At 42.1% G+C, this 13,809-nt stretch overlaps 1 protein-coding gene across 2 annotated transcripts in view; it reads right to left on the bottom strand.

The window, feature by feature from the left end:
* The window catches only part of HTRA4 (HtrA serine peptidase 4), a 35,352-nt gene that overhangs the window by 4,379 nt on the left and 17,164 nt on the right, over nucleotides 1–13,809 (bottom strand). Inside the window, exons 1-7 of one of the 2 annotated variants that reach the window (XM_072149244.1) lie at nucleotides 12,326–12,392; nucleotides 10,873–11,077; nucleotides 10,214–10,408; nucleotides 10,060–10,092; nucleotides 4,733–4,847; nucleotides 2,428–2,485; nucleotides 1,753–1,848 (exon numbers count right to left, since the gene is read on the bottom strand). In XM_072149244.1, the coding sequence (XP_072005345.1) occupies nucleotides 1,753–1,848; nucleotides 2,428–2,485; nucleotides 4,733–4,847; nucleotides 10,060–10,092; nucleotides 10,214–10,408; nucleotides 10,873–11,055 (680 nt within the window). In that variant the 5' untranslated portion in view covers nucleotides 11,056–11,077; nucleotides 12,326–12,392. Of the gene's footprint in view, nucleotides 1–1,752; nucleotides 1,849–2,427; nucleotides 2,486–4,732; nucleotides 4,848–10,059; nucleotides 10,093–10,213; nucleotides 10,409–10,872; nucleotides 11,078–12,325; nucleotides 12,393–13,809 lie in introns of those variants that run through there. The other variant, XM_072149243.1, reaches the window with a different exon arrangement.

The following is a 13,809-nucleotide window of genomic DNA, read 5'->3' as shown; positions in this document are numbered from 1 at the left end:
TCCTGGGAGAGACAGTGAGAGTCCTGATTACCCCGCCCACATGCAGTGATTGGCAGTGAGAGTCCTGATAACCCTGCCCACAAACAGTGATTGATAGTGAGAGTCCTGATTACCCCTCCCACACACAGTGATTGACAGTGAGAGTCTCGATTACTCCGCCCTCACACAGTGATTGATAGTAAGAGTTCTGATTTCCCTTCCCACACACAGTGATTGACAGTAAGAGTCCTGATAACCCCACCCACACACAGTGATTGACAGTAAGAGTCTTAATTACTCCACCAACACACAGTGATTGACAGTAAAAGTCCTGATTACTCCTCCTACACCCAGTGATTGACAGTGAGAGTCCTTGTCACGGGTGCTCCCGCGATCCCTGTCTCGGATCGCGGTCGCACCCGTGCTCCTACAAGTGCTCCCTTGGCCCCCGCTTCCCCGGACTCACCTGTCCCGGCTCCTGATCTCCGTCGGACTGCCGTGCGCGCGCGTCCCCGCCTGGTTGCAGAAAATTTAAAGGCCCAGCGCAACGCTGATTGGTGTGTTGGCTGAACACTTCCACCTTATAATCCGGCACCTCCCTTCCTGCCTTGCCGGATCTTTGTGCCTCATAGCCTTAGAGAAAGCTTCCAAGCGAGTATTCCTGCGTTCCTGTGTATTCTTGTGTTTATGTGTATTCCTGCGTTCCTGTGTATTCCTGCGTTCCTGTGTGTTCCCGCTCCTGAGTCCTGTGTTACCCAAGTTCCTCCGTGTTGGTGTGTTCCGTGTGCCTGTGTTCCCGCTCCCATCTGCCTGGACCTCCTGTTGCTGACCCCGGACTTGGACTTGACGTTGCATCTCTGCCGCCTGCCCTGACCCTGTGCCTGGACCTGACTACGAGATTGTCATCCGCTAAGGTACCTCAACCTCGGCTGCCTCCGGTCCCAGGTGTTGGCTAGTTCCACCTCCCGCGGTGGTCCAGAGGATCCACTGATCCTAACAGTCCTGATTACCAACCCCAAACAGTGATTGACAGTAAGAGTCTCGATTACTCCGCCCACACCCAGTGATTGACAGTAAGAGTCTGGATTACTCCGACACACAGTGATTGACAGTAAGAGTCTCGATTACTCCGCCCTCAGGCAGTGATTGATAGTAAGAGTCCCGATTACTCCACCCACACCCAGTGATTGACAGTAAGAGTCCCGATAACCTTGCCCACACATAGTAAGAGTCCTGATTACTCCTCCCACACACAGTGATAACAAAAATTTGATGGTAAGATAATTCTGGCAGCGTTTATTCCCCTCTCATCACTAAAATATAAGTTAGTAGTGGGGTGTTACACTGGATATAATTATGACATTAAATGGCCACTAACTTTTCAACAAACTGTGCAGTTGTTACAGTAGTTATTACTTTCTACACCCTTGTCTATTTCATGCTGAACTCCCTCTTGCTAGATAAAACACAGAGGCATCAGAGTAAAAAGAAGCCCATGGAGAGGAGTGAGCCTCAGGAGCAGAAACATTACATGCTCTGTTATACTCTTGGCTGAAAAGTTAGATACACTGTATACCCACAGGTGTATGGGAATCTATTATATCACCAAACTCTGATCCCCCTTAGATGCCGTGTTTAGGAAATCCCTCAATGAGTAACAGATACATTCTGCATGATTGGTTCCCCCATACCCCATTTTGCTGGGGATGATGGGAGGTGGCCTTGTGTCCATTATATATTCTCATACTCAATGGGAATTAAATGGCCTCTTACCTTGCAGCTGCGGTTCCCGGAATGACCTCAAATACATACACTCCAGCGTTAACATCGGGGAAATCGTCATCTCTCATCTTGAGTTCACGGATAAGACTGCAAAATAATGAGGATTTGCCATAAATCTTCTGGGACTATCCAAGTGCCATTGGGTATCCAATGCAGAGGTAGCATTGCAATGGTGGTGGGGCCCTGCCATAGGGAGGAAGGTACTTCGGCAGGTGGGGGAGGGGCCAACTTCTCCATAAAGGGGTCGGCCGCTTTACCTCATGTATTTTGTAATAAGTGAGGGGCTCAGGATATTAGGTAATTTACCAATATACATCTATTAACCCCTTTCTGACCAGGGCTTAAAAGGCTTTACTGACCGCAGCATTTCTAACAAATTTTCATAATTATTGTTTTAAGGGTCACAACTTCCTATTTTTGTGCAATACCGTCATTTTTTTTGCTGCATTTTTTTTCATGACACATTGGGATAGTTAAAAATAAAAAGTTAAGAGACCTTTTTTCATTTAAATTTTTCGGGGGGTTAAAGTTACAAAAACTGGGAAAATATTTTTTTTAGTATTTTTTTTTCAGTTTTAAAATTAACTCGAAATGGCCATTATAAATTAATTCCCTATAAAATATACACTGTATATATGAAGCAAGAGTCAGAAAATAAAGTTATACCTTGAAGAAAGCTGTAACATCCTCACTCCCATGTATTTCTTTTTTGAAAGGGACTTTCCTGAAAAAAAAAAGTAAATTGGAATTATTATTTTCTGGTGCTGATTGATGGTCCAAAAGAATATGACCATACAGGGGCCCCCCACCAAATTTGGCCAATTCAGGCAGTCCCAAAGCCGCCCAAATTGCCTACTATGAGTTGGGGTCCAATTCTGGTCTGGTTCCCCGGGTTTTATGAATCAGCTGTTAAAACAGCAGCTGGTTCAGAAAACCGAGCAGTAGCCGGTAGACTTGTTTCATATGTATATATACGTATTACTGGGGGGGACTGTATATATATGTATTATCAGGGGGGCTGTATATATATATATATATATTTATGTATTACTACTGTATAGTAGTCAGACCATGATAGGAGGTGGGGTGTTTGATGTTCCTAGTATAATAGTGTATTATGTCAGGTATGGAGGTGTTCTATATATACACTCTTTGGGAATTCCAGAGCAGGGGCCAACCAAAGTGTATATGGGACCAAGATGTTCTTCTTTAAGACCAGGAGTGGTCTAAAGAACTGAGGACAAAAGTGCAAGGTGATATCTTCAGACAAATGTTCTTGGTGAAGAATGAGACTTTATCTGCTGAGGAAAACCAAATAGGATCAGATCTGATGAATAGAAGCTGGGGTCTTGGTGGTCTTGGTGTCTTGCCAAAAATGGAGAAAGTCCCTATAGTCAAAATTAGCTGTTGGTACCTTCGTGTATGAAGCTCTTGTAAAAGGAATATGAGGATACTTTCTATAGACCATAAACATTGGCAAAAGACATTGAAATGTCATGTTTTCAACTTCTTGAGAAAGCAATAAAAAATGGTGACCACCGCCCTTAACCATGGTTCAGTTTATGTACCGTACGTAAATCAAGATGCTATAATCCATCTAGATGACAGCTGAATGTTCTGTTTGGATATCTAAATAAGATATCTCCAGCCTTTAAAGCCGACTTAATGTTGAGAAGTAAACGAAGAAGCCTTCTCATGGTTGGAGAACAATTTGGAAATGAACCTGCATGTCCCTTTCCCTTAGAACTGGAAGAGGCATGGTCTCCACTACCTATTTGGTAAGAGATGGGAGTTGTCAAAGAGTAGAAATGAGGAATAACGAATTAACAGTCAAAGTTGGGGTATTGAGGGCAATACAGGTGACCGCAGAACTTTTTTGGGAACATCATAAAATGTTAGTAAGAGATTATGGCAAGAAAAATCTCTCTCCTGTAACCATTGTACTACCAACCAACTACAGATTAGGCACATTGGTCGAGCTATTGTCCATAGTACACCACAGATGTTGAGCAGATTATGGATTATATCTTTCAGAGGCTCTTGGAATATAGCTGGGGTATGGCAGAGGAGACATGAGGAGGCACTTGTTGCAATTCAGGAAGGGATTGTCACCCTCCAAGGCTTGACCAAGTGATTGTAAGCAGAGGAGACATGGGCAGAGACATCTTTGGAGAGAAGTCTTCTTACCCTAGGCTAAAGCCATCTATCCTAAAGACCAAAGTTGTTGGTGATTGCCAGTTTCACAAAATTTAATATGTATAAGTTCCTTGGTAATGAGCAGCATAGGAACAAACAGGGGTTTTTCAAACAATGGAGCCAAATGAGGTATCCTTCTTTTCTGAGGCGTCTGTACCCTTATGGCCTAGGGGTGCTCATGTCGGACACATTAGTATAATAGAGTTGTAATATGGTCATGTCTAGTGGTCAGTCATGTTGGGGGTTGTAGTGATGTCTGACCACTAGACATGACCATATTAAAACTCTATGATAGAGTTGTATTACGGTCACGTCCAATAATCTTTCATGTTGGGAGTTGTAGTGATCTATGTATAGACTAGAATGGAATTGTATTGTATAGGGTTCTGTGTATAGAGTGCAATAGAGTTGTATTATGTCCAGTGGCCATTCATGTTGGAGGATGTAAAGTTGTATGTAAAAAGTATAAAGCTCATATCCAGTATTCAGTCATGTTGGGGATTGTAGAGTTGTATGTAGAGAGTGTAATGGTTATGTTAAGTATTCATTCATGTTGGGGGTTGTAGTGATTTCTGTATAGAGCATAATAGACATGTTTTATAGACCTGCCCAGAGGCTGGTCATGTTGGGAGTTGTAGTGCTCTATGTTCAGAGTATACTAGAGTTGTATTATGGTCATATACACAGACATGTTGCAGTTATATTTTACAGTGCAGTCTAGTAAATTCAACAAATATAATGATATATTCTACATATTTTCCAAATTAATCCTTACCTTTTAGCTGACGATCATGGGATTCCGCAAGAAATTGCCTGATTCTATCAGACGGAATAGCAAATGATATCCCTGCTGTCACTTTCAGTGTGTTTATGCCTATGACCTCCCCGTCCTAGAAAGTCACAGAAGACCAGAATATTTAAGTCATGGATTGTAGGACAAAACTCTTTTCAAGTCCAGTAAAAGTTAAAGTAATAAAAATGTCTCTCAACATCCAGAAAAGTTCCCCCGCAGAGGTCCACCACGATTTAACTATACAGATTTCCATTACATAAAATCAAAGGGTAATAAAACTTCTGGCTCAAATTTGCATCACATAACATCTGTACCACAAAAGTCACAAATGTCCATAGCGACAGATTTAATTGACCTGATCAACATCTTTGATCCTGACCAACTCAAGACAGAAAAAATGGGACTTTTTTTTGATATTGGATAATTGCACAACAAATTTCTGCATCACTGCTATTTTAAAAGTATTATCTCAGTAAGTAATATTTCAGTATATATATATATATATATATATATATATATATATATATATATATATATATATATGACCTGATGAAGCATTTGTTTATTATATTTTATTATATGTTTTTATTTTAACAATAAAAGGTGTCTACAAGAAGTCCCATTTTTACTATACTCGATACCTGGTTCTTTCTCTCCATCTTGTGTTCAGAGGTTTGGCTTCCATCAGAAGGGACGTGGCAGAGGCACTCAACGGAGCACAACTCAAGAAGGTGAGTAGAGACCATTATACCTCATACCAAGTACCTAGGGAGCGCATGTTTTTTCCTTGCAATTTTCAGTTATCTATGACCCTGGACTTTGTTTGAAAGCAGTTGGAACGGTTTTATCTCAACTTTGTTGCCTACTAACAGTACATTTGCTAAAATACTGAGGTTATTACATGATTAAATAGTTGAAACTAGGAAATAAATGGAACTTTTTACTAAAATAATGCGTTATGTTATTGTTAGGACCATTTTCTTCACATATATGTTCTCCAGAACCTGTACACAAACACCTGTTGTCACCTTCCAATATACAGGCGACTGGACATAACTTATTCCGAAATTGGTGATCCTTGGAATTGATTCTCCAAGAACCCCAACAGGATCTCTCAGAATAGCTAAGCCTTACTTGAGCATACTTGAAAAATCCTATAGACAGTGCAATTTTCTATCCTTTCACTACAGCCATAAGATCGGGGCTGGGCAACCCCCATTTTTAAGGTAGATGAAGGTGTCTATAGGGATGCAATTCAAAAATAGCCCCCACCAGGGAGGAATTCAAAAACACCAGTAAAATTAAGGGTCAGTAGGGGGTCGTCTAGTTGCACATAAATGAATATACCAGCCCCCTTAATTCCACATCCTCGCCATGTCCATCTCCCTGAAAATGATGAGCGTGGCATAAAAACCCCATTCCCACAAAGGGGGTCATTTACTAAGGTCCCGAATCGCGTTTTTACGGCGATTTACCCGAATTTTTCCGTTTTGCACCGATTTTCCCTGAATTGCCCCGGGTTTTTGGCGCACGCAATCGGATTGTGGCGCATCGCCGCCGGCATGCACGCAACGGAAATTGGGGGGCGTGGTCGTACGAAGACCCGTTGGATTCTGAGAAACCGCCGCATTTAAAAAAAAAAAAAGTGTCGCTGGACACGCGCTTACTTGCACCTGGTCCGGCTCGGTGAAGATCAGTGCATTACGATGAACTTCAGTACAGCAGCGACACCTGGTGAACGTCGGAGGAACTACCTTAGTGAATCACCGGAAGACCCGAATCCTCCACACAGAACGCGCCGCTGGATCGCGAATGGACCGGGTAAGTAAATCTGCCACAAATATTTGGCTCAAATGGAGGATAAAAAGATGCAAACCCAAAGGTTGTGCCTATTCTTTTATTCAGTAATGGATGATAGATACCTTGGGGGTTATTTATCATCAGGCGGCTTCCTGGGGCAGTTTTTGTCTATTTCTAGAGCTCCGCTCCCCATTAGATTCATTAAAGTGACTTTGGCCCTTTAATAAATGTTCTTGTGGTCTACTTTCTGTCTTTCTGTCCCCAAAAAAGACTCAAAGGGGGACATTTACTATGGTGTTTCCGCCAGTTTTGTGACGCTCTCACCACATCTTCTGCTCTCAGACCTATTTATTAGCTGTCGGGGACAGAAAAAATGACTTTTTCCGTCTGCTCCGACTCTTCTCTGAAAAGGGGCGTGGCTTTGGCGGAGTGGAAACTCAGACAGAATTAACATGTGTCACAGCCATTTTTAGGCGCTGTAAACTGGCGGAAAGTAGACCAAAAGAAAACTGGTCTAGCAGGGACTGTTGGACATATTTCTGGTGCTCGGGACAGATTTTGGTCCCAGGGACAGAAAATGGTTTCGGGGACAGAAAATGGTCTCGGCGCCAGAAATGTCTCTGCACAGCTCTACAATATTAAATGTGTGTCTTCTTTCCGAGAGCAGGTCGGTAACAGAGCCAATGCAGACACCGACACTTTAAGTAAATGTCCCCCAAAATGCACAAAAAGTCCCAGCACTTAGGCCAGTAGGGGACTGAAGTTATTATGAGATTTTTTTATGGGAGTTTTTATGAGACTTTTTGCAAAAGTCATGAATCTGGTGTTTCACGACGCAACTTTTTTGAGACTTTTTTTACGCCAAAAAAGCCCAGGAAGATCGTAGGGTTACAGAGAATTCAGTGGGATAAATCCTATCTAGACATTTTACATATTGTGGGCCTCTTAGACCTCAGCTATACAAATTCTTGGTAATATACAGTAGTGGTAGTGGTTAAGCCGGTTAAGCAAGTTAATTTTATATTACAATCTGTCATGGAACAAACACCTGGGAAGGAAAGTGCAAGAAGGGACATGCGGTCTAGCTACAATCTATCATGGAAATTGTTTGACAGGATAAGCGCAGCCACTACAGCGAAATATACTATTAAGGCGATGGATTTACTAATGATATACATCACTCTACTGCATGGAGGCTGCCAATAGTCCTAAGCCCCAGGGCAATATTACATTACACACCTAATAGCTAAAGGAAAGTGTAAGGAAAATGTGTCATCTGCTCACAACATCTACCCACATCATGGTGGCCAATATCACACCAGGTTCTGACCATGAATGGTCCATCATTCTCTCCCCTTCATTACTACTCTACAATGTCATCTCCACAATCTATTCCTCTTACACTCACAGATCATTCTTTAGCTATGTCATTGAAAGATCAACCCTTAAAGATATAGAAAATCTAAACTTCCAGTACTGTCCTTTTACATAGATCAGCTCTATACAGATGCATGGAAGGTTTCCATTTTAGATTGTGGCAAACATGATTATATGATGAGGAATATTTCACTTCACAACATTCTGATGACAGAAGGAGAAGGTGTTAAAGTTTCTAATGACTTAACTCATTAAAGACAATTACTTGTCTCCTTACAGAGTTGAATTGTCAAGTGAAATATTTTCTAGGTATGTGAGGAGTACTTTTCATACTCCATCATGATAAACTAGGGACACTTACTCATAGATCCGGGCACCGTGACTGTGGTAATCCTCTTATATTTATTATCCATGTCCTCCTTCCTTCTAAAATCAACTATTATAATTATATGTATGAGCCAGAATGGCTCTGGGGATGTTACCAGATCTATGAGTAAGTGTCATGCCTATCATGCTTGATTTTGATGGTAGATTTACTCATAAAGAGGACCTGTCATCCCATTTATCGGCACTAGGAGCTGTCTACTAAAGTAAGCAGCTCCTAGTGCTTGATCAAACGCCGCAGTGTTAGAGTGATAGCATTACCGGAAACCTCCGGTAACGCTATCAAACACTGTGGCGGGGTACAATGTAATTGTCGGACAGCTCGCAAAGCTGTCCGACGTATTCATGAGGGGGCGGGGTTGGGGCGTGACTAGGGGCGGTTACTGCCGCCTTGCGTGCGGCAGTCAATGCCGGCCTATGGAGCGAGCGGGGCGGTCCGGGGTAGAGGCAGCGCCTCGGACCGCCCCCTCATGAATACATCGGACAGCTTTGCAAGCTGTCCGATGATAACACTATACCCCGCTGCAGTGTTTGATAGCGTTACTGGAGTTCTGCCTCATCACTGTGTATACAGGAAGTAACTAAAAGGTTGGGACAGTGAAATATTGAATGCTCTACATTAAGTGCTGGGTAACATTAGATCGCTTTTACAAAAATATTGCATCCATCTATTTTCGGATTTTGGATCTGATGTGTACTTATTGAAATATCCCCTTTTTTGACATTTTTACACACCTTTTAATTTTCATGGCGATTACAGCGCCATCTGTCATTAAAATTGACAAACAACTAGGTCAAATCATTGTAATTTTTCCTGGGGAACCTGAATCTGCAATAAAAAATGGGGGTTCCCTTTTAAGATTTTAAAGTTGCCCCCTGCCTTACTTTGGATATATTTTTGAAAAATATTTGACGTGTATATTTTAATTTTTTTGATCCGATGTGTATTTTGAAAGATATTCCTCCGTCCCAACCTTTTTGTTACACCCTGTATACCTAATGCATTTGGTCAGGCTGGCATAGCACATGATCTATCCATGGTCCTGAAAACAATAGATATGATGATATGATAATACTTTATTGATCCCCTGGGGGGAAATTGTTTTGTACATAGCGTTACGGCAGATGACGGGATCACTTAGTCCCTGAGCAGCACGGAGCTCGGGGACAAGATGTCTGTTACTAGGGGTTGCTTATTATGCACGCCCCCACACCTCCCTCTCCAATGCTGGGAGTTTGGAAGATGGAGGTGACATAACGTGAGAGGCGTGAATTTCCCCAGCATGGGAGAGAAAGATGCAGGGGCGTGCATAATTAGCAGCCCGGAGCCCCGGACATCTTGTCCCTGCACTCCAGGCTGCTAATTATCATTTTTTTTTTTCTAGGTGATCCCGGCATGTCAAGACTAGCAATGGACAGCATCAGGATGAAGATGAACAGGGATGAGTATTTCTAGGTGTTTTTGTGATTTTACAACTGTTTGATTTCCTTTAACGTTACATACATACACTACGAGAGGCGCGTTCTTACATGTGGCTAGTTCCTTAGTTATAAACAAACAGTTATAGGACAGTACAGGTTACCAAGACCACATTACATTACATAAGGCAAAATTAATACAATAGTGACAATAACAAATAGACACAAGCTAGACAGAAATGCGTAAGGGGTATTATAGTAGGGGTACCAGTGATTGGGGTGAGACAGTGCTGGGCTGCTATTGGATTGGCAGAAAGGTGACTACTCACCAGGTTCACCAATGGTCCTCCAGAATTTCCATACTGGTAAAAAAGAGAATAAAATGGTAATGCCCATGAGGGATGCGCTCTATCATCAAATATACTGTAACATATACTGTATTTTCCTATACATGTAGTATGGGTTCGAAAGTTTGAGACTTACATTAATAATGGCGTCTGTCTGGATGTAATCCATATCTGAATCTTTTAGACCTAGTTCCTTCCCTCCTCGTTGGGTTGTGCTAATAATCCCGGTGGTCACAGTGTTCTGTAGAGAGAACGGGCTACCCAGAGCCACCACAAATTCTCCAGGTCGGAGGTCAGATGATCGGCCCAGCATGAGAACGGGAAGAGGAGCCTAGAAAGGAGATTTTACAGAATCGGGTATGAATGGGATGTCTTGGTACTCATTGAAGAGGGTGGCCTACGTGGTCATGGATGAAGATCTAGAGGCCACAATCCCACATTTCTACCTATTGATGGACACTTTTATGCATATGCCTGAACGCCAATCAAACTATCTTACTGAACTGTATTGAATTTTATGTTTTACAGATTTGAGTTGCATCCTCCAGAGCAGGATTCACAATTCACGAATCGGTCTTTTGCGTTGTAGAAGCTCAGTTAAGCTGAGGGAGAGTCTGGTAACAAGCTGATTTATGGCAGAATTGTGAATGCAGCTCTAGAGAATTAAATATCTTGTTACTGAGAATCCTTTAACGTTCTATAATGATGTTCCATGATGATGCCGTTTTCCCAGGCTCCGCCCCTTACACATAATTCATTACACAAACATCGATAGGATAATAGGCCAGTGCTTACATCTGGGTCAATCTTAATGAGTGCTATATCCAACTTCTGGTCAATGTCTTTGATCTTGGCATCGTAGTGAGCGCCATCTTTTACTTCTACTTTGATCCTCTGCTTGTTGGTGAGGACGTGGGCGTTAGTTACAATGAGTCCATCTTCAGACACAATAAATCCGGAACCACTGGACACAGCCATCTCCTGCCCGGTGAACGGTGACCTGCAGTGAGAAGACACAAGGTTATTTAATATGTCGTAGTACAAGTCAGTTATTATATTGTACACTATATACTTGTATTGACCTATCACAATGCCTTCTTTTCTGGTTCTGAGAACTTGATGATCATCTAAACAAAGTAGTAGTGCAACTAGCCGAGCGGCTCTAGGCCCACTGCAGGACCACCAGAAAGGACAACTGAAATGAAACTAAAGTGGCCATATGCAGATTGCTGGTGCTTCTTCTGGTGCGGTCGGGTCACAGAGATGGGGGAGGGGATGTGCTAAAAGCTGTTGTATATGCATCTGGACTGTATGTGTATAAGTGTCTGTATTTTTTTTTTTTTCATGATCATGCATGTATCCCACATATGCATGAGTGTATATGTACAGTTAGGTCCATAAATTTTTTTGACACAAATTTATTTTTTTTACCTGTTTACTATTACATATTCAAGTATTTTTTTTTGGGGGGGGGGGGTCAAAAGTAATTGGACTCAAATACTATTTCATTGGGCAGGGGTGTGCAATTCCTTCACTATGTCATTCTCAAGCAGATAAAGGTTAATTTGAAGTGTGATGCTTGCATTAGAAGATTTTTCTGTGAAGAAAACCTGCAGTCTAAGGGTGGTGTTCACCTGCATGGAGAACACCTTAAGCCAGTGGCACACGTGGCGTTTTGTACCTGTTTTTGGGCCGTTTTTAAGCAGTACGTTAAAAAACGTATGCGTTTTTCACTGGTTTCACCAATTATCTTAATTAAAATGGGTCACAAAACCCATGCGTTTTTCAATGCGCGCTTTTTTGGACGAACTGCTTAAAAACGGCCCAAAAAACGAGTTCAAAATGCCACGTGTGCCACTGGCCTAAGGTGCTCTCCATGCAGGTGAACCATCCTTAAGCTACAAAAACAGAAAAAAATAATCCGGCAAATTGCTATAATATTACAATAAAGTTTGGTACATCCTGAGAAAGAAAGGACTGGTGACCTCATCAGTGTAAGGCCTGGACACCTACAGAAGATAAGAGAGGTGGATGAGAAACCCCTATGGCAGTGGTGGCAAACCTATGGCACGGGTGCCAGAGGTGACACTCAGAGCCCTCTCTATGGGTACCCAGGCCATCACTAAAAAGGATGCAAGGTATCTTTATTGATCCCCAGACAGCCAAGAACTTGCCATGCTCAGTTCTATCCTAACGCTATCTTAAAGGGGTTGGCAGTATTGGAAAGTTATACAATTTCCCAATATACTTGCTTGCTGTCCTCCTATAGGAAGCTTCTATGTTTATTTCCAGCGGATATAAATCTGTCCCGTGGTCATGTGATGTCACAGGTGCAAGAGCCATTTGTATCACACGGCTCTTATTACTCTCTGTGATACTAACAGCTTGTGCACCTGTGTGACATCACATGACCACGGACAGATTTCTTACCCCTGTAAGTAAACATAGAAGCTTTCTATAGAAGGACAGCAAGCAGAGATCTAGAAAACTGTGAGGAATTGACACAGAAGGTATATTGGAAAATTGTATAACATTTCCTTACACAAACCATATCAATTATTTGCTGAAAGTGGACAACCCCTTTAATAAATACATGTGCAAGCTCCAAAGACCTTCTATTTTAGTGCACAGTTAGAAAAAAAAAACGGGCACAGCAGACTATTATTTTTGGGCCACTCTGTGACCAAAAATTAACATTTTATTTCATTTCAATTATTTCATTTGTCCAATGATTTTTTGAGCCTCTGAAATGAATCGATTGGGGGTTTGGGGGGGGGGGGGAATTAACCCCTCAACGACCATTTCCATTTTTCACTTTTTTATTTTTTCCATGTACAGAGTTGTGTTTGGGCTTGTTTTCTGCATAACAAATTACACTTCATAGTGACGGTATTTAATATTCCATGCTGGGAATTGCGAAAAAATTCCAAATGCAGTGAAATTGGTAATAAAAATTCATTTGCGCTGTTTTCTTGTGGGCTTGAATTTTACGGCTTTCATTGTGAGCCCCAAATAACATGTCAACTTTATTCTTTGGGCCGGTGTGATGACAGGGATACGAAATTTATATAGGCTTTATGATGTTTTCTTACATTTACAAAAATTAAAACACCCTGTACAATAAAAAATTCTTCATTTTACAATCTTCTGGCGCTAATAACTTTTTTGTACTTCAGTGTACGGAGCTGTGGGAGGTGTCATTTTTTGTGACTTTTGATGATTTTTTTCAATGCTACCATATTAAGGACTGTACTGCCTTTTGATCACTTTTTGATGAATTTTTTTCATATTTTTCAAAATGACTTTGGGCACTGTTTTCTATTTAAGGAGTTAAATGCTGGGAATAACTGTTATTATATTTTGATAGATCGGACATTTTGGGTCACGGCAATACCTAATGGGGCACATTTACTTACCCGGTCCATTCGCGTTCCAGCGGCGGCTTCTCTGACAAGCGTTCGGGTCTTACGGCGATTCATGAAGGTCCTGCGCCCGATGTCCACCAGGTGGCGCTGCTGCGCCGAAGTCCGCCGAGGTGCCCCGGAGTTCATCGTCTTCATCGTGGTGTATGTGAGTATGGCCCGTGCGACCAATTTTTTTTTTTTAAATGCGGCGGTTTTTCCGAATCCGTCGGGTTACCGTTCGGCCACGCCCCCGATTTCCGTCGCGTGCATGCCAGCGCCGATGCGTCACAAACCGATCGCGTGCGCCAAAATGCCGGGGCAATTCAGG

This window comes from Engystomops pustulosus, chromosome 4 (assembly GCF_040894005.1).
Source record: "Engystomops pustulosus chromosome 4, aEngPut4.maternal, whole genome shotgun sequence".
Taxonomy (NCBI): domain Eukaryota; kingdom Metazoa; phylum Chordata; class Amphibia; order Anura; family Leptodactylidae; genus Engystomops; species Engystomops pustulosus.
Note: the sequence above shows the minus strand (reverse complement) of the source record. Positions and strands in the feature narration are given on the sequence as shown.